Below are 23,682 nucleotides of genomic sequence, written 5' to 3'. Positions count from 1 at the left end.
CTATTAAGGATCCCAACCTCTTCCCTTACCCCTCCACATCCCTCCGCTTTTAAGTCACCCTCTGTGTTCCCGCGCTAGCAAGTTCATATTCTGGTTTAAAACCTTCGTGTCCACATCTTAACCTTTGAGGTGTGGCACGAGCTAACGTGCCTTTCTCCGTCGGAGATTTCAGTCCTCCAGTTTCTTTGGTTTTAACTCTCCCGCCCTCTCTGGGGAAAGGTCCTCCCAGAGGAGCGCGCCTAGCCCACAGGCCCCGCCCACACTCGGGGCCCGCCCACAGCGTTAGGTCTCCATGGTTACGCGGCGGTAGCGAAGATCGCCCTGCGGCCGCGAAGGCCTCAGCGAAAGCTTGGAGGTAGGGTCGGCGCAGCCACGGCTTCTGCTTTCGGCTCCAGCCAAGGTCAGGCCACTCGGGGCTCCGCGCCCTGAACTTCCGGTGTGAGGAGCGAGCGTGGTGCTGCGGGCAGAGCCGGGGCTGCTGGAGGACCCCGCCGCCGCTGAGAGGGAACGGGGGCCGCTTCCGGCCGGAGGCGCCCAGGTCAGACCTCTCAGCCGCTCTGCAGGGGCGCCTGAGCCTTCCAGGCGCAGGTCTCACACCCACCCTGTGAGGAGTGTCCTTCACAGTCTCACACCCGTGCCAAATTTGCGCGGCCACGTTCTTTGGCTTCTTATTTCAAAACGACTGTTTCAACCGCTTACCTTATGCTATGCACATTTTTAGCTATTAAATATATGAATTCACTTAGTACTCAATAACTCCGTTACAGGGAGTTTCCTTTTTTTTTCCCTCAGGTGAGGGAACTGCCTCCCAAAGGGTGAAGCAAGTGCCCAGATCTTAGTTATGGCCAGGTCACGTTGAAAGCCAGGCCAGCTTGTGTTCCTAGACAAAACGCCAAATGTCACTCACCTATCCTCCCCATGCAGATGCTGAGCGTCAATTTTACCTAGAGTAGCTTTTGTTATTCACTATATGCTAAGTTCCTCTAACTGATAATCAGGAAAATGAGGAGGCTTGATTAAAACCTACCACTCTTTCCTGGTTTATAATGTCATCGAAAGCTTGGTCCTTGTCCCTGATGCCAATACAATAATGAGGACGCGGTTGGGTTGTTGTTGATTTTATACACACACACACACACACACACACACATATATTTGTTTATTTTTAGTTGTAGATAGACACAATACCTTTGTTTTGTTTTTATGTGGTGCTGAGGATCAAATCCTGTGCCTCACGCGAGGTAAGCGCTTCACCACTGAGCTACAACCCCAGCCCAAGGACACAGTTTTGAGTAAAAGGAAAAAGAAGTTTTATTGCTTTGTTAGCAAATGAGAAACACGGGACTCGGGTCCCAGAGGCAGTGATTCTGTCCATCAGCCAGAATGCTGGGCTTTTAAAGAGGTGATTCAAAGACTACATTCCACTCTGTTGGCGTTTAATTCACTTGTTAATTTGGGAGATAGTCATTTCAGAAATCTTCTCCTACCGTCTCCCAAGTCTGGGTTACTTCTTTCCTATGATGGATGTGTACTCAAGGACAAATAAATCTGCCTAAAATGGGCAAGAAAGGTAATCCTGTTTCCCCTGAGATTAGGGACAGGGTGAGATTAGAGGAGAGCTGGGAGAGAGGAAGAGAAAGAAACATGTCCATTTTAAAAATAATTTGCAGTGGCAGAGCAGCAAAGGCTATATTCAAATGGTAAAGTGGACCACTGTTCCAATAAGTGAAATTAATAACCAGGAATTCATTTTTTCTATGATACTTAACTGAATTTTTTTCCTTTAGTGTTTTTTCTTAAATAGAGTTAATATTACAACTTGGATGTGCAGAAAAGAGAATTTCAATGACCTGAACAAATTGTTTTTCCCCAAATTCCCTTAGATTTGAAAGGTCATTTACTGGATGTGCTGGAATAGCATTTATAAGCATTTCCTTTTTTAGGCTGTACTCTGCTGCCTTCATAGGGGATCAGGGGGTTAAGTTTCTTCATTTTTTTCCTTCAAATAGTGCTAAACCTCTAAAGCCCTTCATTTAAAAAGAAACAGGAGGGGCCTAGATGCTAATAATTAAATAGCAACAAGTTAACAAATAGTATTATGTCTCCTTATAAATAGTGGAGAAACCTGAAGAGAAAAATTAATATATAAATGCAATTATTAAAAAAACAAATCATTGTTTTATTTAGCCAGAATGCCTCTCACTCAAGCAGAAAGTGTTATAAAGAATATCATACGAGAAATAGGACAAGAATGTGCAGCTCATGGAGAGATTGTTTCTGAAACTCTGGTTGCTTTTATGGTAAGAATGACTGTTGATGCAAATTATTTCTTTATTAACATTTTTTAATGTGGTGTCCATTTTTCCCTTAAAATTCTGTGACGCTTTCCTAGATGTTTTTTGGTTGAAAACATACTGACCTCTTCAGACAAGTTAGTGAAAAATAACTTTTAAATGTCTGGAAAGCATGTCAATTTTTTTTTTAAATTTGTAAGATTTTTAAAAAATTTTAGTTTTTCCTTTCTCTCTCTCTGGTGCTGGGAATGGAACCCAGGGCCTGTTGCTTGCCAAGTGCTTTACCACTAAGCTACATCTCCAGCCTCCCTGCTGCCATTCTCTTCCTTCCATACCTACATACTTATCTTTTTTTCCTTTCTTTCCTTCCTTCCTTCCTTCTTTTCTGGACATGGCCTTATTAAGTCACCCAGACTGGCCTGGAACTTGTGATCCTACTGCCTCAACTTGAGTTTCTGGGTATATCTGTTATTGTTTGGTTAACTAATAATACACAATGAAAATATGATTAAATATACTATAGTTTTCCAATCTAAAATCTTACCATTGCTTTTAACTTATTTCCCCATATACCCTTTTTAAAAATATATTTTTAAGTGTTAATGGACCCTTATTTTATTTATTTGCATACAGTGCTGAGAATCGAACCTAGTGCCTCACACATGCTAGGCAAGCGCTCTGCCACTGAGCTACAACCCCAACCCCTCCCCATCTAATTTTTCTAGCACCATTTTCAGATTTGATGTTTACTACTCCCTTTCTTCACCCTGTATTGAAGGGGTTGATGAGTTGGATCATAGGAAAAATACCTAAAAAATCATTTTTGAGTAATCAAGAGGTAGTTGTTTAAAAGAAGGAAGCACAGTAAGTTAATTTCATGATAATATGAAATAAAATTGCTTGATGAACTCTTCCTACTCTCAGGTGAAAGCTGTTGTCCTGGATCCAAGTAATGGCTTTAACATGGATAGAACCCTCATGAAAAGTGATGTGCAGAAACTTGTTAAGGTAATTATCATACTCCTCAAAACTGGAGTTATTTTCAATTTTAAATATAATATTTGTGTTACCATTATTGCCTTTAGCTGCATGAAAAAGAAAAAACTTCACACAATAGAGGTACAAATGAAGGATTTATTTTTCTCATAAAATAATGTCTCGAGATGCATAGGCTATTCTTTCTGGCTTCCTGGTCCACCCATCCCCTTGACAGATGCTTTTCATCCAATTTTTCTTCCCATTTTTTGGTCACAAGATAGCTATTCTACTTGTGGGGAGAAAGAAGAGGAAAAAGAAAAGGGCAAATACAATATGTGTGCCAATTGGATCTGTTAACTTTCTTTCCAGAGAATAATAGTTTTCTCAGAATCCCTTCCATATGCTTACATTTATTGGCCAAAAAGATACTTTATATGACCCGGGGACACTGATTTTCTTTTTTCATTCTCAAATAAAGAAATCTTTGCCTCAACCCAAATTGGGACTCTATTAGGAAGGAGGGGCATGATCACTGAGCAGGTAATAGTGTCTGCCACAATATCTGAGTGTTACCTTACTAATTAGTTACATTGAGAGCATTATTAACTGGTTTGTCTTCTACCTATACTGGTAGAGTTAAATAGAAATAAATTAAGATTCATAATGATTCAGTGTAACTTATGTTTTTCAATCCTAAAGAATAAATTAAAGCCAAAGCAAAATAATCCATAGTTATAAATCAAATAGATGTGTCTGAAAACCAGTTTTTAAAAGGCAAGAACTTTAGACGTTTAATATTGTTCATATATTTTACATTTGACTCACTGAATTGAATTCCTTAATCTGAATTTCCTAAAAATTCAACTTTTTTATTTTTCTCCTGGGCTTAATGAACTTAATTCCTTCATGCAGTTGACTTGAAACAAATGTTCCCAGACTTGTATATGGATGTTTTCCTGGGCTCTTGAAAATGACATGGGATAAATTTCATGATTGCTTTTTCTATTTCTATGAGGAATGTCATTGGGATTTGGATTGGAATTGCATTAAATCTTTATAGGGCTTTTGGTAGTATGGTCATTTTGATAATATTAATTCTGCCTATGCAAGAGCAAGGTAGATCTTTCCATCTTCTAAGGTCTTCTTTGACTTCTTTCTTTAGGGTTCTATACTTTTCAATATATAGATCCTTAACCTCTTTCATTAAGTTGATTCCCAAGTATTATATTTTATTTTTTCGAGGCTATTATAAATAGGGTAGGTTTTCCTTGTTTCCATTTCTGAGGATTTGTCACCGATACACAGAAATGCCTTTGATTTATGGGTGTTGATTTTATATCCTGCTGCTTTGCTGAATTCATTTACTAGTTCTAGAAATTTTCTGGTGGAGCTTTTAGGGTCTTTTAGGTATAGAATCATCATCAGTAAATAGTGCCAATTTGAGTTCTTCTTTTCCTTTTTTTTTAAGAGAGAGAGAGAGAGAGAGAGAGAGAGAGAGAGAGAGAGAGAGAGAGAGAATTTTAATATTTATTTTTATCTTTGTTTTGTATGTGGTGCTGAGGATCGAACCTGGACCGCACGCATGCCAGGCGAGCGCGCTACCGCTTGAGCCACATTCCCAGCCCCAGAGTTCTTCTTTTCCTATGTGTATCCCTTTAATTTCTTTTGTCTATCTAATTTCTCTGGCCAGTGTTTCAAGAACTATGTTAAATAGAAGTGGTAAAAGAGGGCATTCCTCCTGTGCCAAGCCCTCGCTTGGTGCCAGCACCTTCCTTCCCTCTGTCCATCTTCCCTGGAGAAGCCTGAGCCAAGCGTGACTCGGGGGGAAGCTTTTCAGGACTATCCCTGGGTTCAGCCCGCCACTTTCTTTCTCGACTACAGCAAACACCATCTCAACCATCTTAGCCTAGAGAATCAGCCTGAGGGGGCTGGGTGAAAAAATTGACCCAGTGAGCAAGGAACAGCTTCTAGCCAGAAACCCCTGCTCTGAGAGCCCATCTTTCTTCATCTTTCCCATTGATGGCTTTCGGTTTGACCCTTCTGTCTCCCATGGGGGCAGAATTCTAGGAGCACAATTCACGGATCTTTCCCTCCGTTTTACATTGCTAATAATGGATGTTAATCTTGAATCCTTCAGCATCTCTTCCATTGAATTAGAATGTTTTTCTCATAGTTTATTTTAGAAAGATGTTCAATATACTAAAGCAGAAAAAAAGAAAGAAAGAAAGAAAGAAAGAAAGAAAGAAAGAAAGAAAGAGGGCATTCCTGTCTTGTTCCAGTTTTTAGAGGGAATGTCTTCAATTTTTCTCCATTAGAATGATGTTGACCTGGGGTTTGGCATAGATAGCCTTTTTGATGTTGAGATATGTTGCTGATATCCCTAATTTTTCTAGTGTTTTGAACATGAAGTGGTGCTGCATTTTGTCAAATGCTTTTTAAATACTTGGGAAACCACTTAATGAAAGAGGTGAAAGATCTATATAATGACAATTATAGAACCCTAAAGAAAGAAATCAAAGAAGACCTTAGAGGATGGAAAGATCTACCTTTCTCTTGGATAGGCAGAATTAATATTATCAAAATGATCATACTACCAAAAGCACTATACAGATTTAATGCAATTGCAATCCAAATCCCAATGATATTCCTCATAGAAATAGAAAAAGCAGTCAAGAAATTCATCTGGAAAAAGAAGAGACCCAGAATAGCTAAAACAATCCTTAGCAGGAAGAGTGAAGCAGGAGGCATCACTAAACCAGAACTTACACTATACTATAGAGCAGTAGTAATAAAAACAGCATGGTGTTGACACCAAAATAGAATGGTAGACCCAAAGATACAGAATAGAAGGCACAGAGACAAATCTACACAAATACAGTTATCTCATACATTGCTGGTAGGACTGCAAATTGGTGCAGCCAATATGGAAAGCAGTATGGCAATTCCTTGGAAAACTGGGAATGGAACCGCTATTTGACCCAGATACCTGTCTATACCCAAAGGACTTAAAAACAGCATATTACAGGGACATAGACACATCAATGTTTATAGCAGCACAATTCACAATAGCTAAACTGTGGAACCAACCTAGATGCCCTTCAATAGATGAATGGATTAAAAAAATGTGGCAATGGAATATTACTCAATAATAAAAGAGAATAAAATCATGGCATTTGCAGGTAAATGGATGGAGTTAGAGAAGATAATGCTAAGTGAAGTTAGCCAATCCCAAAAAACCAAATGCCTCCTCTGATACAAGGAGTGTGATTCATAGTGGGGTAGGGAGAGGGAGCATGGGAGGAATAGATGAACTCTAGATAGGGCAGAGGGGTTGGAGGGGAAGGGAGGGGGCATGGGGTTAGAAATGATAGTGGAATGTGATGGACATTATTATTGAAAGTACATGTATGAAGACAGGAATTGGTGTGAATACACTTTATATACAACCAGAGATATGAAACATTGAACTCTATATGTGTAATAAGAATTGTAATGCATTCCACTGTCACATATAAATAAAAAAATTAATTAAAAAAAGAAAAAAGTGAACAGTTGCTACAAGTACAAAAAATAAAAAACAAAAGAAAAGAAAATGGCAGGGGAAAATGTCACCATCCCCATTTTTTATTTCAACTGGCAGTTCACTTAGTGGAGGACAGGTCTATCTGCAGAAACTGTAGGGGTCAGGAATACGTTTGTAAGCCTGGAGCTGGGGAATATTTTGTCAGGATGATTATGTAGGAGAGATTCCATGATTTCACGAAACTACCTAGAACTGGCTCTTTTCTCAGCTGATTTAAAATGTGATATAAAGCTTGTTCTTGGCAATAGGGGAAATGGCTGTAATGGTTTGTCAGAAATTTTATTGGGAAGACATCGAGGAGAATTAAGAAAGAGCAGAAAATAAGTTTTTCTTCTTTTTATGGCTCAAGAAGAATTGTTTTTCCTTTCCCCAACTCAACTAAGTTGGAATGAATTGAGCTCAATGTACCTTTAATGTCAGGTACATAAAAACTCAATGAATATCAAAATTCAAATGATGAAACTGGAAATTCATATGTAGCAAAATGCAATTAAACCCTGTCTATTATCAAGGACTTAGGCACTAGTACAGAGACTCTGCACATAATAGAAAAAGTAGGCCCAAACCACCACCATGTCACTTAGGAACTGGCTTCCTTAACAAGACTACTAAAGTGCAGGAAGTAAAATCAAGAATCAATAAATGGATCAACCCGGGCTGGGGCCGTGGCTCAGCGGTAGAGTGCTTGCCTCACATGTGTGAGGCACTGGGTTCCATCCTCAACACCACATAAAAATAAAAATAAAGAATAAATACCATAACATTAAAAAAAATACCAACCTAGGTGTCCTTCACCAGATGAATGGATAAAGAATATGTGGTATATATACAATGGAATATAACTCAACCTTAAAGAATGAAATCATGGCATTTGTCAGTGAATGGATCGAACTGGAGACTATCATGCTAAGCAAAATAAGGCAGTTCCCTCAAACTAAAAGCCCAATGTTTTCTGTGATATGCAGATGCTAATTCACAATAAGGGGGTGAGGAGAGTTACTGAACAATAGAATTACTTTGGATCAGGCAGAGGGGAGTGAAGGGAGGTAAAGATAGGAATTGGTGTGAATTGGTATGGGGGTAGGAAGCACAGTAAAATGAATCAGACATTATTACCCTATGTGCATATATGACTACACGGCCGATGTGATTCTACATCATATACAACCAGAAGAAGGGGAAGTTATACTCCATTTGTGTATAATGTGTTGAGGTGCGTTCTACTGTCATGTATAACTAATTAGAACAAATTAGAAAAAAGGAATCAATGAATGTGATGGAATCAAACTAAAAAGCTTCTTTACAGCAAAGGAAACATTCAAGAACATGAAGAGAGAGCCTACAGAATGGGAGAAAATCTTTTCCACCTGCACCTCAGATAGAGTATTAATCTCCCAGGATATATAAAGAACTCAAAAAACTTAACACCCCAAAAAAACAAATAACCCAATCAATAAATGGGCTAAGGAACTGAACAGACACTTCATAGAAGAAGAAATACAATAACAAATATATGAAAAAATGTTCAACATCTCTAGCAATTAGAGAAATACAAATCAAAACTACACTGAGATTCCATCTCATTCCAGTCAGAATGACAATCATCAAGAATACAGGCAACAATAAATGTTGGTGAGGATGTGGGGTAAAAGATACATTCATACATTGCTGGTAAAATTGCAAATTGTTGCAACCACTATGGAAAGCAATATGGAGATTCCTCAGAAAACTTGGAGTGGAACCACCATTTGACCAGTTATCCCACTCCTCGGTTTATACTCAAAGGACTTAAAATCAGTGTACTGTAGTGACACAGCCATATCAATGTTTATAGTAGCTCAATCCACAATAGCTTAACTAGAATCAGCCTAGGTGCTAGTTCCATTCATCTGTTGAAGGGCAACAGATTAATGGATAAAGAAAATGTGGTATATATACATAATAGAATACTACTCAATCTTAAAGAAGAATGGAATTATGGCATTAGCCAGTAAATGGATGGAACTGGAGGCTATCATGCTAAGTGAAATAAGCCAATCCCAAAGAAAGGCCAAATGTTTTCTCTGATACGCAGATGCTAATTCACAATAAGTATGTGTGTGTGTGTGGGGGGGGTGGCTCAGGAAGAATAGAGGTACTTTGGATTAGACAGAGGGAAATGAAGGAAGGGGAGGCGGGGTATGGAGGTAGGAATGATAGTAGAATGAATTGGACATTATTACCCTATGTGCATATATAATTACATGACCTGTGTAACTCTACATCATGTACAACCAGAAGAATGAAAAGTTATATATTTATGTATGATGTGTCAAAATGCATTCTATTGTCATATATAACTAATTATAACAAAAATAAAAAATTCAAATGATGGAAATTGTTTCCCTTTTTCCCAAAGTCACATGGATGAGCTAATTTTTTTAAAATAAAGTCTAATTTTAGAACACTACTTCTCTTTCTTGGAGGAATCCAGGTGCACAGGTTTCCATAAAAACAGTATCAGATCCTCAGTCTTGCATTCTCCCTGCTCCTAAGAGGTGAGAAGGGAAGAGAGTGGGGGAGGGAGGTTAGTAGTGGAGAGAAGGAAAGAAAATTTAATTTGATCATCCAGTCTAAAGAAGTGTGACAGAAGGGGGAATGAGCCATCTATTTGGGATCAGGGGATGGGAGAACACAAATCAGAAGAAAAAATTTTGAAACAGGAAAGTAGAGCCATTAAAATTGGGTGAAGAGAAGAAGGTAGTTGCAATAGTTTTTTCTTTTTAGTAAAATGCATGTGACCTCCAGCATTGCCAAAGGAATATTAATAAAATAAATAGTAATGAGGAACTCCAGGAGAGTTCTAGACTGGAGTATAAGCTTCATGGACCATTTATCCATGTTTTAACTGCTTGGGCTAACCACCAAAGTCAAGCTTCTTGCCTTCAACTAGACTATTAGCCACCTGAGGTGATTTAAGTTAACTCAAGGGAAATAACTTATCACATAATACACACTACCAACTGAGCTATATTCCCAGCCATACATTGTTGCTAGTTGGATAAAATATAGAGCCTGAAATCCTCAAGGAGAAAAAATAATAAAAGGAGCTCTTGGTAGATAAATATCAGGAAACACTGCTTTGACTTTTCCCTTTAATTTTGGAGCTATCTTAGAAGATACTTTAGTGTTTTAGAAAATGTAATAGAAACATTGCTATTATTTTCTAGCTTTGTGTGGCTCGACTACTGGATAATAAAAATCCATCTCTGGACACCATTAAGATGCAAGTCTACTTTGATATGAATTACACAAGTCGAGGTAACATTATCTACCTACTTCAATGCTTTTAAAAGTTATGTTGTATTTCAGGTGAGAAAGTTTCATTTGGTTGACAATAAATTTAATTGTTCATGAAATTATTTTCCTTGTCAGTCTTTTGAAATGTTTTCCAACTTTGATGTATTAAGATGTTTTCTGTCACTATAAAAATTATCTGAGATAACTTATACAAAGAAAAGATTTCCTTTGACTCACAGATTTAAAGTTTCAGTCTATGATTGGTTGATCCAGTTTCTTTAGGCCTTTGGTGGCCTATCATGGTGGGAACATGTGACTCTAGAACAAAACCATTCACCTCATTGGTCGGCCAGTGAAAGAGTGGAAAAGAGTGGGGTCCCACAGTGCCCTCCAGGGCATGCTTTCTTTGAGCCCAAAGACCTTTCACTAATCCTTTTAAAGGTTGTACCACCTTCCAATAATACCATGGTCTAGGGACAAAGCCTTCAAAACTAAGGACTTTTTTTTTTTTTTTTTTTTTTTAAAGAGAGAGTGAGAGAGATAGAGGTAGAGAGAGAGAGAATTTTTTTAATATTTATTTTTTAGTATTTGGCGGACACAACATCTTTGTTTGTATGTGGTGCTGAGGATCGAACCCGGGCCGCACGCATGCCAGGCGAGCGCGCTACCGCTTGAGCCACATCCCAGCCCCAAAACTAAGGACTTTTTATACAAGCTATAATCTTTGAAGGATAATAATGATGAACATGCTAAATGAAAAAAATATCAGTGGCTTTTGTAAGTGTTAAAAGTCAATTTAAATTTTTATGCTCCTAAACATTATTTCTCAGTCTATTGATTTTTAACCTTCATAGCACTGATACATTATAATTAGAAGTGAAAACATCCAACTCATTGAAGTTAAGTTTTTAAAATTTGTATATTTTTTTATTCCTAGTTTATCATCTCATAATTCCTAAATTATGTAACTACCTGAAAATGAAAGAAATTGTGGGAAATTTAAATTCAGAATTTTATCATAATATAAATGAAAGTGCATGCATCAAAGACAAGTTGGGAACGAGAAAAAGGAAAATAAATTTCTCTGTTTTTTGTTGCTGCTGTAATGAATTTATTATTAACTATTTGGTGATTATCTTTTTTTGTCTCTAGGCATTAGTGCTTTAGTTATCCTATATAACTAATTATATATCTTGCTTTTTTGCTTAATAATAATGAATTTTGGGCTGGGGCTGTAGCTTAGTGGCAGCGCGCTTGCCTAGCAGGTCTGAGGTAATGGGTTTGATCTTTAGCACCATGTAAATATAAATAAAGGCATTCTGTCATCTACACATACAAAAACAATTTAAAAATAATAATGAGATTTAAAGCAATAAAATAGTCATGGAATTGAGGAAATTTAATATATGTATTTTTTATTTGCAAAAAAAAGCTTTCAGTTTCTTTTGTGGTAAGATTTGGTATGAAGTGTGCATGATTGAAATGTGAATCATTGCCCTTGTAATAGTAATACAGGATGTCTTATTGAGTCAGTGGCAAGAATTGTATTGCTGGTAAAGATGGTCTTTTGCCACAATTATGCTTTTACCTTAGCACAGCAAAGGAAGAAAGAGGAGAGACACAGTTTTTGATGTAATATCATATTATCAGTAATATTATTCAGAGAAAAATTTATCTGGAACTAAAATAGAAATACACATAATAGAAAAGGAATATATACACCCCATATATGATTGTACTACATATACTTACATGTAGCATACTACATATGCTTACATATGGTATAAATGTACAGTACATATATATTTATAATGTTTACATATAGTATTTTATATATATAAGCACACTTGTATTAAAGAAAGTGTCTACTTTCTGCTTAATTGAGAGACTTTAGTCTTCTCTGATGTTCACTGTTTTGTTTATTTATTTTGGGTCTTGTGGCTTTTTAAAATAATTTTTTAGTTGGAGATGGACACAATACCTTTATTTTATTTGTTCATTTTTATGTGGATCAAACCCATTGCCTCACACATGCCAGACGAGCACTCTACCACTGAGCTACAACCCCAGCCCTTTTGATAAAGTACTCTATTTAAATCACTGTATGCACGTTTCCCACTGGATTTTTGTCTTGAGGTTACTTATTCACTGTTTTTAATTTCATTTTCACATCTTAAGAAAGTATTTATTTTTATACAGTACAGTTGCCATACTTAAGCAGTTTTTCTCTCATCCTCAAATGAGAATCCTAAATATCAAATGTATGCAATGTTATCATTTGCCAATTTTAGAGGAATTTCTTGAAGAACATCACCGGGTCCTGGAGTCTAGATTAGGCTCTGTTAGCAGAGAAATTACAGATAATAGAGCATGTGCTAGAGAAGAATTGGAAAGCCTTTATAGGAAGATTGTCAGCTATGTGTTGCTACGCTCTGGGCTTGGATCCCCTACAGACATCAAGATTGTCAGAGAGGCAACAGGTAAAAAATATAAATGATTTCCATTGTATACGTGAGCATACATGATCATTATATTTTATAAAATGTGTTTAAGTGTTAAAAGATTGAAGTTCCCTTTTTATCTGGAAAAAAAATAAAGACAAATAAGAAGTTAAAACTTACCCAGACTCTTTTTATACAACGTGGCACCTGAAGGGAAGTACTGTTCATTTTCTTAGGGCTGTACATATCATGAGCCTATTGTCCCCTTTTATACTTAAAAATGAGGAATAGGCAAGATGTCTAGACCTCCTATGGCTTTCCTCCATAATTATCTAACAGCATAGATTTTTCTACTCCAAGCCCTATTTAGAAAGTTTATTTTAAGACCTAGTGCCAAAAAATTCTAGCAATAATTTGGATGCTTACTTATTAAAAATGGATATGAGACAATAGCATTAGTTTTAGTAGTCCAGCTCTGATGTATGATAAATTTTGCCATGCATTCTGTAGTCAGTTATCAGAAATGTGAAGCATTGTATAGGGAACAGTACAAAGCCAAGTCTCTTAACTTTCTGCTGAAGGAAAGAAATTTATAATCTAAGTTCTGATATCTTTATTCTATCATTTTGTTTTCATATTCTGTGGTTTATTTTAGCTGCACTACAGAGTGTTTTTCCTCATTCTGAACTGGGGACATTTCTGACTCTTACTAAAAAGGACAAAGAACGCCAGCTGAAAGAACTCACTATGATTGTTTCTGGAATTCGCTTATTTAACAGAGACTGTGGAAAAGGAGGAGAAGGCATTGATGATTGTAAGTGTATCATTAGGTTAATTCTAGGGGTTATGGATGTTTAAAATTCAGCCTGCACAGTGAGGAATATAATACACAATACATGACTGGCATGCTGAGATTTAAGATTTGTAGTTTTGACAGTTCCTTAGTAACTGTTTTTTTTTTACTTTTGCTGAGGCAAGACTTTGAATTTTATGTACCATGAAGTTAGTGTGGGAAAGTGAATCAGTAAAGGAATGTGGTTCCTGCCCAAAGGCTAGCCTCTCCAATTCAGTGGAGATTTGTGTTTACTCCAAATCAACCAAAGAAAGTAAAACTCAGTGATGTAAAACCAAACATCATTCTGGAAAGAAAACAGTTGTTGGTGCTGTTAATGGAATGAGAAGGTCCAAAAAGAGATATTTAGGCAAATCTTTAAATTGAGGAGCATCTACTGTATTGTTATTACAAAAAGAATTCTTTATAAATTTGAATGTGCTTTTGAAATAGTTAATTAAGGACCTACCAGTAGAGTGATTTCTTATGAATTTGGTATTCCTGCAGGTGATAAGGTGTTGGTGTCTTTTACCAGACCACTGGTCACTAGATATCAGTACTAGCAGCAGAGTATTATTTATTTATTTATTTATTTATTTGCCGAGCTGGGGATTGAACCAAAGGTCTTGTGCATACTAGGCAAGTGTTGTACCTCTGAGCCACATTCTCTAAGTTTTTCCATTTTAAAAATTTTATTTTTAAGCTGTGTTAAAAAGTTCAATTTCCATTCTTTATAAACTTTCCTCCCTTGATAAACTATTCTGTTTCTTTTCAGCATCCAAATGAGTTTCTTACAAAAAATGCTTTTGAAATTTGTTTTTACAAATAGAAAAGAAAGTATATAGACGGATTGATCAGACAGTGGCTTTTCTAGGGACCACATGGTCAACAACACATACTGTTGAAGCCTACCTTTCTTTAAACTCTATTTTTAGTGGCAAAAGCTGATCTGCTGTGACTTTTGGTTATCACTCTGATAATATCTTTTGTTTGGATAGGTTCTTTTTGTATTCTTCATGCTGTGGGACCCATGAAGCACATGGCTTACTGTTATTAAAAACTAACTCCACTCAGTGCTTAAAATATGACTACTTTCTGGGCCTTTTTTTTTCTTAACTATTATTATTTTTACTGGGGATTGAACCCAGAAACACTTTACCACTGAGTTAATCCGTAAACTCTTTTAATTTTAATGTGAGATAGGTCTTACTAAGTTGCTGAGGGCCTCACTAAATTGCTGAGTTTGGCCTTGAATTTGAAATCCTCTTGCCTCAGGCTCCCTAACTCCTGGGATTACAGGCTGAGCCACCATGCCTGGCTCTCTCTTGTTCTTCTTAACCACCCTCATACCTGTCTTTTATATACTTACAAACAGTGCCAGCTATTCTACATGAAGCAATCCCAGCCACCACTCAGCATATTGATTCCCAACTTCAGATTGCCCAGGACCAGGTATATCGCTACACAGCCATCCTTGAGAAGGTAACAAAGAACCCACTCATGAGTAAAGAACTCGAGCCATATATGTTAAAGGAGGCATTGTATAATGTACGACAATATGAGATCTTCCTTCAGATCATTTTGGTGAGTTAATTTCACAAGTTCTGGTCTTCATACATAACCTCTTTAGGACCAAGTCACTAATGAAAGGAAGCAAACTCAGTTGCTTCTCAGTTTATATTGCATAGGTAGATCCAGGAATTAAAATAGAAATGGGAAAGTTGGATTTTGATTTTTATAGTTGTTGATTCTCTTTGGTACTTGATAGTATGATTGTTAACATGGTATGTTTAAGCAATAATATATGTATGTGTAGGAGAGAAATACCATGTTGTTTTATTCAGAAGAAGTGTCTAACATTTTTGGCAGATAGTTGACACTCAATTTTTGTTTAATAATTTGCTGTTCTTATAAAAACTGGTAGATTTTTTTTTTTAGTAAAAGAATAGCAAAGTTTATTAGAAGAGATAGAAAAAGGGAATACTCTCAAGGGATAGAATGGATCCTCTCAGAGAGGACTCTAATTTTTTTCCATTTAAAAAGCTATTTTAAAAAGTTTTGTTCTGATTCTTTCTAATAACTCCGAGACTCAGGGTTAATGGAACTGTCTTTCATATGAGTGAATACTAATTTCTTGAGGGATAGAATAGTATGTGTTTTGGCCCCCTCTTCCTAACTTGATTCTTAATGGCTTAGTACACTTTTGGATGTACTTGGTCTGTCATCTCTGATTACCTAGCTATACAGTACAAAGAGAGAAGCATCCTGATGACAGACTTCATTGCAAGAAACTAGGGGTCCTCACAACTGGCCTACCTATTAATTGCCTTTGGAAAGAAGGACTGTAAATCAGTTATTCAAAATCAAATCATTCTGGGGCTGGGGTTGTAGCTCAGTGATAGAGCTCTTTTTTTTTAAATTTTTTATTGTTGGCTGTTCAAAACATTACATAGTTCTTGATATATCATATTTCACACTTTGATTCAAGTGGGTTATGAGCTCCCATTTTTACCCCATATACAGATTGCAGAATCACATCAGTTACACATCCATTGATTTACGTATTGCCATACTAGTGTCTGTTGTGTTCTGCTGCCTTTCCTATCCTCTACTATCCCCCCTCCCCTCCCCTCCCCTCCCCTCTTCTCTCTCTGCCCCCTCTACTGACATTCATTTGTCCCCCTTGTATTATTTTTCCCTTTCCCCTCACTTCCTCTTGTATGTACTTTTGTATAACTCTGAGGGTCTCCTTCCATTTCCATGCAATTTCCCTTCTCTCTCCCTTTCCCTCCCACCTCTCATCCCTGTTTAATGTTAATCTTCTTCTCATGCTCTTCGACCCTACTCTGTTCTTAGTTACTCTCCTTATATCAAAGAAGACATTTGGCATTTGTTTTTTAGGGATTGGCTAGCTTCACTTAGCATAATCTGCTCTAATGCCATCCATTTCCCTGTAAATTCTATGATTTTGTCATTTTTTAATGCAGAGTAATACTCCATTGTGTATAAATGCCACATTTTTTTTATCCATTCATCTATTGAAGGGCATCTAGGTTGGTTCCACAGTCTTGCTATTGTGAATTGTGCTGCTATGAACATCGATGTAGCAGTGTCCCTGTAGCATGCTCTTTTTAGGTCTTTAGGGAATAGACCGAGAAGGGGAATAGCTGGGTCAAATGGTGGCTCCATTCCCAGCTTTCCAAGAAATCTCCATACTGCTTTCCAAATTGGCTGCACCAATTTGCAGTCCCCCCAGCAATGTACAAGTGTACCCTTTTCCCCACATCCTCGCCAGCACTTGTTGTTGTTTGACTTCATAATGGCTGCCAATCTAACTGGAGTGAGATGGTATCTTAGGGTGGTTTTGATTTGCATTTCTCTGACTGCTAGAGATGGTGAGCATTTTTTCATGTACTTGTTGATTGATTGTATGTCCTCCTCTGAGAAGTGTCTGTTCAGGTCCTTGGCCCAATTGTTGATTGGGTTGTTTGTTCTCTTATTGTCTAATTTTTTGAGTTCTTTGTATACTCTGGATATTAGGGCTCTGTGATAGAGCTCTTGACTAACGTGTGAGGTGCTGGGTGCGAGCCTTAGCACCACATAAATAAATAAATAAATAAAATAAAGATTAAAAAAATCAAATCATCCTGATGCACAGATATTTCCTTAACATTGATTTCAGCCTTATGTAACTAGTCAGATACCAACAGGGTTTTTAAATCAATTTGTCTTGAAGTGAAATGTAGGTTCATAGGAGTCAAAACTCACATTCACTTTTATTGTCTATATTTGGAGGGGAGATCCTTGGGAATAAATACTGTGAAGATGTTTCAGAGAATCTTGTTCATTGTGGAGTGTTTTGATCAGGAATTATGTTCAACCTATTAACTTGGTCTTAAATTCTCACTGGAGTTCCACCTCTTGCAGCTTAGAGGGACAGTGAATGGAGCGTACAATGACAAGTGTGGGTTCTGCAAGCAGATTGCATGGGCTCCAGTCCTGACGTGCTACTTGCTAGATCTGCGTCCTGAAGAAGTTGCTTAACTTCCCAGTGTCTTGGTTTGCATATCTGTAGAATATTCTCCACTATGTAAATAATGTAGGACAGTGTATTTACATAGTAATAATTCCATACATTTATGATGATGATGATGATTACCATCATCATCACTGTTGGGGCCCTAGCAGAAGAGCTCTGATTCCATTTTGGTGGGGGAACAAGCTGAGGAGATATTATTTTTTCCAGACACTATCTCATTTCCAAGCTTCTTGCTGTTCATGTTATTGAGAAGGTTTAGTTTTCTTATTTTAGCACTCTTCATGGCTATTTAGTACTACTTTAAGTTAGGGTTAGGACAAATTTTCTTAAACTTTCTGACCCTTTGGTGCTCAAAATGTCTATTGTTTTGTTTTTGAACTATCAGTCCTTCCCCATCAATCTTTCTTAGTTTTAGTTAATATAGAATGAATATTGGTTTAATCAGCATTATCTCTAGGCTACAAAATATGCCATTTTGTATTTAGCTGAAATTTTTTCATGTCTTGAAACCTATAAATATCCTTTTTCAAAAGTCACAGTATCTAAAAGGATATTAGTAAAATTTTTTCAAGTATTGATTTTGATTTTAAAAAATTATTTCTTGCCAAAGCTGCATTCAGTTTACATAAACATTTAAAAAATCCAACTGTAACTTGGGTAGTGAGTTATTTTATTTTGTTCTGATTAGTTTTTTATCTGTTGCAGTGAACAAATTCATGTATTCTGGAAAAGAAAAGGCGGGTGGTGGCATGGTGGGCAGCAATCACAGTCTTGCTGACTGTCTTAGCTGAGAGAACAGAATTCCATATTCTGTGGGGTTTTTAAGTGCAAGGCAGTTACCAAAGAAAGAAAGCTGCTTATTGTTATTATGCAAGGAAAAATTATGTCTGATAGAACATTTCTGAAAACCTGCAAGTCAAGATTTTTGTAGAAGGGCTGGGGATATAGTTCAGTTGGTAGTGTTTGCCTTGCATGCAAAGTACATGCAGGGATTAGGCAACACCCAGCATCTTGATTTTTTTCCAATAATGTAAGTAAAAAAATCAGATGGAATGTGTGCTTAATTTATTTTATTGTACATTTAACATGAGATTTATGCTGTTAACACATTTTAAGAGTTCAGAACAATATTACTAACTATAGGCACTATGGTGGAAGCAGATCCCTAAAGTTTATTCATCTTGCAGAACTGAAACTTCATACCTGTTGATTATTGACTCCATATGTCCCCTTCTCTCTGTCCACTGGAAACCATCATTTTACTGTCTTTTATGAGTTTGATGAGACTTGTAGAAAAATTGCCCATGGAAGAAAGTATGAGGACTTACAATCAAAAAAAAAAAAAATGAAGAAGAAGAAGAAGAAGGAAGAGAGGAGATACAGAAATATGGTGGTGGGATCATATGCTTTCCTTAAACATTTGAATGTGTTATAACAAAAATGAACAAACAAACAAACAAAAGCAAAAAACTTAAGCAATAGTATCCCTAGAGGACTAACATTACAACTAAAACTCTACTTTTGTAAATAAGTTCTTTTTGGTAAAATATAAATAGAGTGATTGTTCTAGGCCATTACTGGAAAAAAAAATCAAAAAGTTATTTGTGCCTGCCTACTCTGTGAATAGACCCTGAAAACATAGCTTGAGTATAGGGAATCTAAAGCATCTTTCATTGTAGGTTTTATAAGTGTTATGTGTCAGATGCAACTTTTACTTTGGAGAACATATGCAGATTTATTTCTGCATATGTGTGTTGTTGGCTTGTTGCACAAATCTAAAAAGCCTTTAAAGATTGCATTTTTACATTTGATTCCAAAAACAACAATAACAAGCAAGGTGGGAAAAAACTCTGGGGCAGATAAGAGACTTGTTAGATATGATAGAAAATGTTATATGGGAGACTGAACCCAGAGAATGCTTAAATAGCAGTGTGGGTAAAATTAAAGCAAGATACATGTTCTATTTAAGAACACTAATAATATTTGATAATAATATTTGATATTTCATTTTTGTAATTTAAAATTATCTGTGTAGAATTTAAACTACAGATGTCCAAGGATTCAATATACTTTTTTCTTTTAAATAAGTGCCATTATTTTATACTGTACTGATAAACCCATACCATTGCTATTTCTGGTCCCATCTTAGGCAATGCAGTATAATGGATAAAAGCTGGGCTCTCAGATGGTTTAGAGTAGAAATGTAATTCTACCCCTTATTAGTTATATATACTTCAGAAATTTACTTACCTTTTTTTTTTCCATTTTTGTTTTTGGTTTTTGGGTACTGGGAATTGAACCAGGGCTGCTTAACCACTGAGTTACATCCCCAGCCTTTTTATTGTATTTTATTTAGACACAGGGTCTTGCCAAGTTGCTTAGGGTCTTGTTAAGTTGCTAAGGCTGGTTCTGAACTCAGGATCCTCCTGTCTCAGACACCCACTCTGTGCCCAGCCTTACTTACCTTTCTATTCTTTGTGCCCCACTGTGCCCAGCCTTACTTACCTTTCTATTCTTTGTTTTTCCTTATTCATATCTACCTCTTCTTGGTATTTATATATATTTTATATGGTGCTTGCAAATAAAACAAGTGTTTTATAGTTATTTCAAATTTAGCAACTTATTTTCAGACCCTCAATTTCTATAAAAATATTGTTTTTCTTTAATGCTGTGACGTTTAAGAATTTCTGTAATTTATTAGTTCTTGATATCAAAATAGTTTTCAGAGAAATACTTCATTAATGTTATCACTGGGTAATGGGAAAATAATAGCCATATAACTATATAAAGAAGATTCCTGGGGATCCACTTCTCAAGAATTAGATTTAATATTTTAGTATACCTGTGTACATTTAAGAAAAGTTATATTCATAGTATGTCAAAAAACTCACCAATCCCACAAATATTTCTGGGGCATCATCCATATGCCAGTGCTATTCTAGTTGTTGAGGATTACCATAGAGAATAGAGCCTCTGTCACTGAGCTTACCCTCAGAGGACGTGGGGAACAGGTGAGGTTAAAACATGTGATTTTTTTAGTGAAATTATAAAAATATTAATGTAAATTATGTTGTCTTCATAGTCAGATATAATTACTTGTGCCCAAGAAGTGGAAATTATGATAAAACAGTTAGGAGCCCAATTGGAACTTTTAAAATCCACTGTAAAATCAAGAACAGCTATCCCAACATCACAAGTCTTTGTAAGTACTTGTTATCAACTTTGACTGTATTAAGGGTAAATTTCTTGAGTACTATAAAATTGGATCAGAAATCCTTATAATTATATTCAGTTATTTAACATAACAGTTTTATATAAGTTGATCCTGTTCCTTATGGTTATTTTATAGTAGTATCTGAAGTATATTGGATGAGAGCATTCTCCATGAGCAATTGCTGCTAAAGGAAATTCAGATCTATAGTGCGATAATATTAGTATTGACTATGATAACAGAAATAATCTGTAGTACTGTGTTGGAAATCTATTCATAGTAGCAGGTCAGAAGTTGCCTCTAGCACAGAGATGATGTAACTTGTGACCTTTCTAAAGAGACAGATAATAATCTCTTTGTTTACCATGCATGCTGTTACTATTGACTTTCTGATTCTCTGCACTATTTCTTGAATGAACTCAACAGCCCTCATCTGAACAAGCAGGTAAAAAAAGGTTCATGTATATTATATAGACCATTTGAGACTCTTCTACCTTCTGCAATCCTTTTCAATGTTTGGTTTTAAAAACAGAGAAACAAAAGGCTAAGTTGTTCAGCTTATATGCAGGGCCTGATTGATTTTTCATTTGTTCTGTAAATCAGTAATCTTTACTTTAAATAAAAGACATTTTAGTTTACTGATCAAAATCTTTAATTTGTAGCTCACAAACGTGTCCTAAGATATCTCTCTATACTTTCCAGATTCTTTTGAATTATGATTAGGCCAGATAAATCAACCATAATGAGTCATATTTAACTTTTTTAAAAAAAAGTGTATTTATTTTTCCCTTGACCTTTTTAGATGAAATGTTCATAAAACTTTCTTAGGTCATCAAATATGTGTGACTCTTTTTGACTAAATTAACTTTATAACCATCATACCAAAATAAAATGCTTTGAAATAAAATTAATTTATTTTCTCATTATTTGTAAGTCAGGTTCTTTCTAGTCTATTGTCTAGTTCCCTGAGATTTTTGGTTGACTTAAGGAAGAATTAATTTCTTTACAAATAACATTGTATTTATTTTTAAGAGTACAATGCTTTATAATTTTATCATATAGTTCTATTTTGAACTTTTTTTCTTCTTCTTCTAGCCCATCTTCATTTCACTGGCCAGTCTGTGGACTAGCTTTCAGGATGAAACTGTTTTGATTAGCGTCCTCAGTAGTTTAACCAGTCACCTGGAGCCATTTCTGGGTGCTCATGAACTTCTTCTTCCTGACAGAATAATACAAGGTCTTCTTGATGATGTGACAGTGAAAACAGATGTGTGTAGAATAAAAGAACATATGGGTAATGGAAACCATTAATTTTTTTTCTAAAATTATCTCTATAATGAAGTCACTCTTTTGTTTTAAATTTTTCATGTTACATCTTTCTGATAAAGCATTAGACATCTTTCTTAATTATAAAATACTAATGCTCAGTGTGGCAAACAGAATATGTCAACTGGATAGCTTACTAGCTGGCAATAACCACTTCTTATGTAATTATTCTTCATGTTTTGGTTAACAATGATTTTCTGTGTGAATGTGTTTCTATCACAGAATTAGTGGTTTTGTTATTGATATGGAGTAGAAAATGATATTAATCCTTACTGTAATTGTTGTAAATAAGGTTTTATTTTTTAAAACATTATTTGCTCTATATCTACTTTAGATTCATGTTGAGAATTTATAAATCGATAAATTTTAGTCCTTTAAATTAATTGAGCTTAGGCCCTTCAAGAGATGCATTGACTTTGTGAGTATCAAGTTTTTGTCAGGAAAAGAACAATAAATTAATGTTTAAAATGAGTTAATAATGATTTATTTGGAAATGTTAGTCTTCTCACTGGATGAAAACTTTTCCTGTATTCGTTTTTCATTTTAGAAGATAGAGTACGTTTGACAGACTTCAAAAAACTGGAATGGCTTTTCCCAGAAACAACAGCAAATTTTGAAAAGTTATTAATTCAGTATCGGGGATTTTGTGGTTACACATTTGCTACAACAGATGGTCTTCTCCTTCCAGGTATATTATTGGAAATAATATTGTTTTCCTCTTCCCCAATTTTTTTCTCTGTATGAAAACTTTTTTGCCTCCCTTCTCCCAGCCCATCTTCATTGTACTGGCCAGTTTGTGGACTAGCTTTCAGAATAAACTATTTTGATTAGTGTCCTCAGTAGTTTAACCAGTCACCTGACATTGTCACTGACATATTCATATTTTAAAATGTGATGGAATCAGATGGTGAACTCTAGGAAAGGAGCTGCAAAAATGATCTAGACAATATCTTTGTCTTGGAGGTGCTTAGAGTATAATTTGGTACATTGACATGAACAAGAGACTTTAAATGAAAGTGATAGAATATGTATACAGAATGAGTATTTCTTGCCTGAAATGCTTGGATTTTGGAACATTTGCATATATATATATATATATATATATATATATATATATATATATATATATATATATAAAATGAGATATCTTGGGGATGAGACCCAGCAAAAGTCAGAATTCATTTGTGTTTCCTATACATCATGTACACAGTCTAATATAATCTTAGTGGGCCTGAGTTTTAATTATGACCTGTCATATGAAGTTAGGTATGGAATTTTATACTCGTAACATCATGTTGGCATTCAAAAGTTTCAGATTTTGGAGCATTTTAGATTTTAGATTTTCAGATTAGGAATGCTCAACTTGTATTATAAAAAGTAGATGCTATGGTACCATAGAAAGGGAATAATTCAATGCCCCACTGAAAGATTACAAAAAGTCATACAGAATTACTAAAAATATATCATCTTCCAAAGAATTACTGACAGAGCAAAACTTAATGACTCATGAATTTATTTAAAAATAGTCTTTGTCGTTTTGTAGTTATATTTCATTAACATAGATCAGTATTTCCCTCTAAGATCCTACTAAGGAAATGGCTAATCTATTATATAGATTATTAGAGCTTCTCCAAAATAAAGAGTAAAAGAGACATTGAGATGAAATAAATTATTATCCAAAAAATACTGTATAAATTGA

At 35.7% G+C, this 23,682-nt stretch overlaps 1 protein-coding gene across 4 annotated transcripts in view; it reads left to right on the top strand.

The window, feature by feature from the left end:
- The first annotated feature begins 268 nt into the window (after nucleotides 1-268).
- Cfap206 (cilia and flagella associated protein 206) overlaps nucleotides 269-23,682 on the top strand; it is a 45,437-nt gene continuing 22,023 nt past the window's right edge. Inside the window, exons 1-10 of one of the 4 annotated variants that reach the window (XM_046431764.2) lie at nucleotides 269-355; nucleotides 2,188-2,300; nucleotides 3,219-3,302; nucleotides 10,065-10,155; nucleotides 12,426-12,614; nucleotides 13,231-13,389; nucleotides 14,783-14,991; nucleotides 20,529-20,648; nucleotides 21,753-21,951; nucleotides 22,531-22,671. In XM_046431764.2, coding sequence (XP_046287720.1) covers nucleotides 2,193-2,300; nucleotides 3,219-3,302; nucleotides 10,065-10,155; nucleotides 12,426-12,614; nucleotides 13,231-13,389; nucleotides 14,783-14,991; nucleotides 20,529-20,648; nucleotides 21,753-21,951; nucleotides 22,531-22,671 — 1,300 coding nt within the window. In that variant the 5' untranslated portion in view covers nucleotides 269-355; nucleotides 2,188-2,192. Of the gene's footprint in view, nucleotides 539-2,187; nucleotides 2,301-3,218; nucleotides 3,303-10,064; nucleotides 10,156-12,425; nucleotides 12,615-13,230; nucleotides 13,390-14,782; nucleotides 14,992-20,528; nucleotides 20,649-21,752; nucleotides 21,952-22,530; nucleotides 22,672-23,682 lie in introns of all 4 variants that reach the window. The other 3 variants (XM_046431766.2, XM_046431774.2, XM_046431770.2) reach the window with 3 other exon arrangements.

The sequence above is a fragment of the Marmota monax genome, unplaced genomic scaffold (assembly GCF_021218885.2).
Source record: "Marmota monax isolate L192 unplaced genomic scaffold, Marmota_monax_Labrador192_F-V1.1 WCK01_AAM20220418_F8-fsc00013, whole genome shotgun sequence".
Classification (NCBI taxonomy): Eukaryota; Metazoa; Chordata; class Mammalia; order Rodentia; family Sciuridae; genus Marmota; species Marmota monax.
This window is presented reverse-complemented; position numbering and strand designations above follow the sequence as displayed.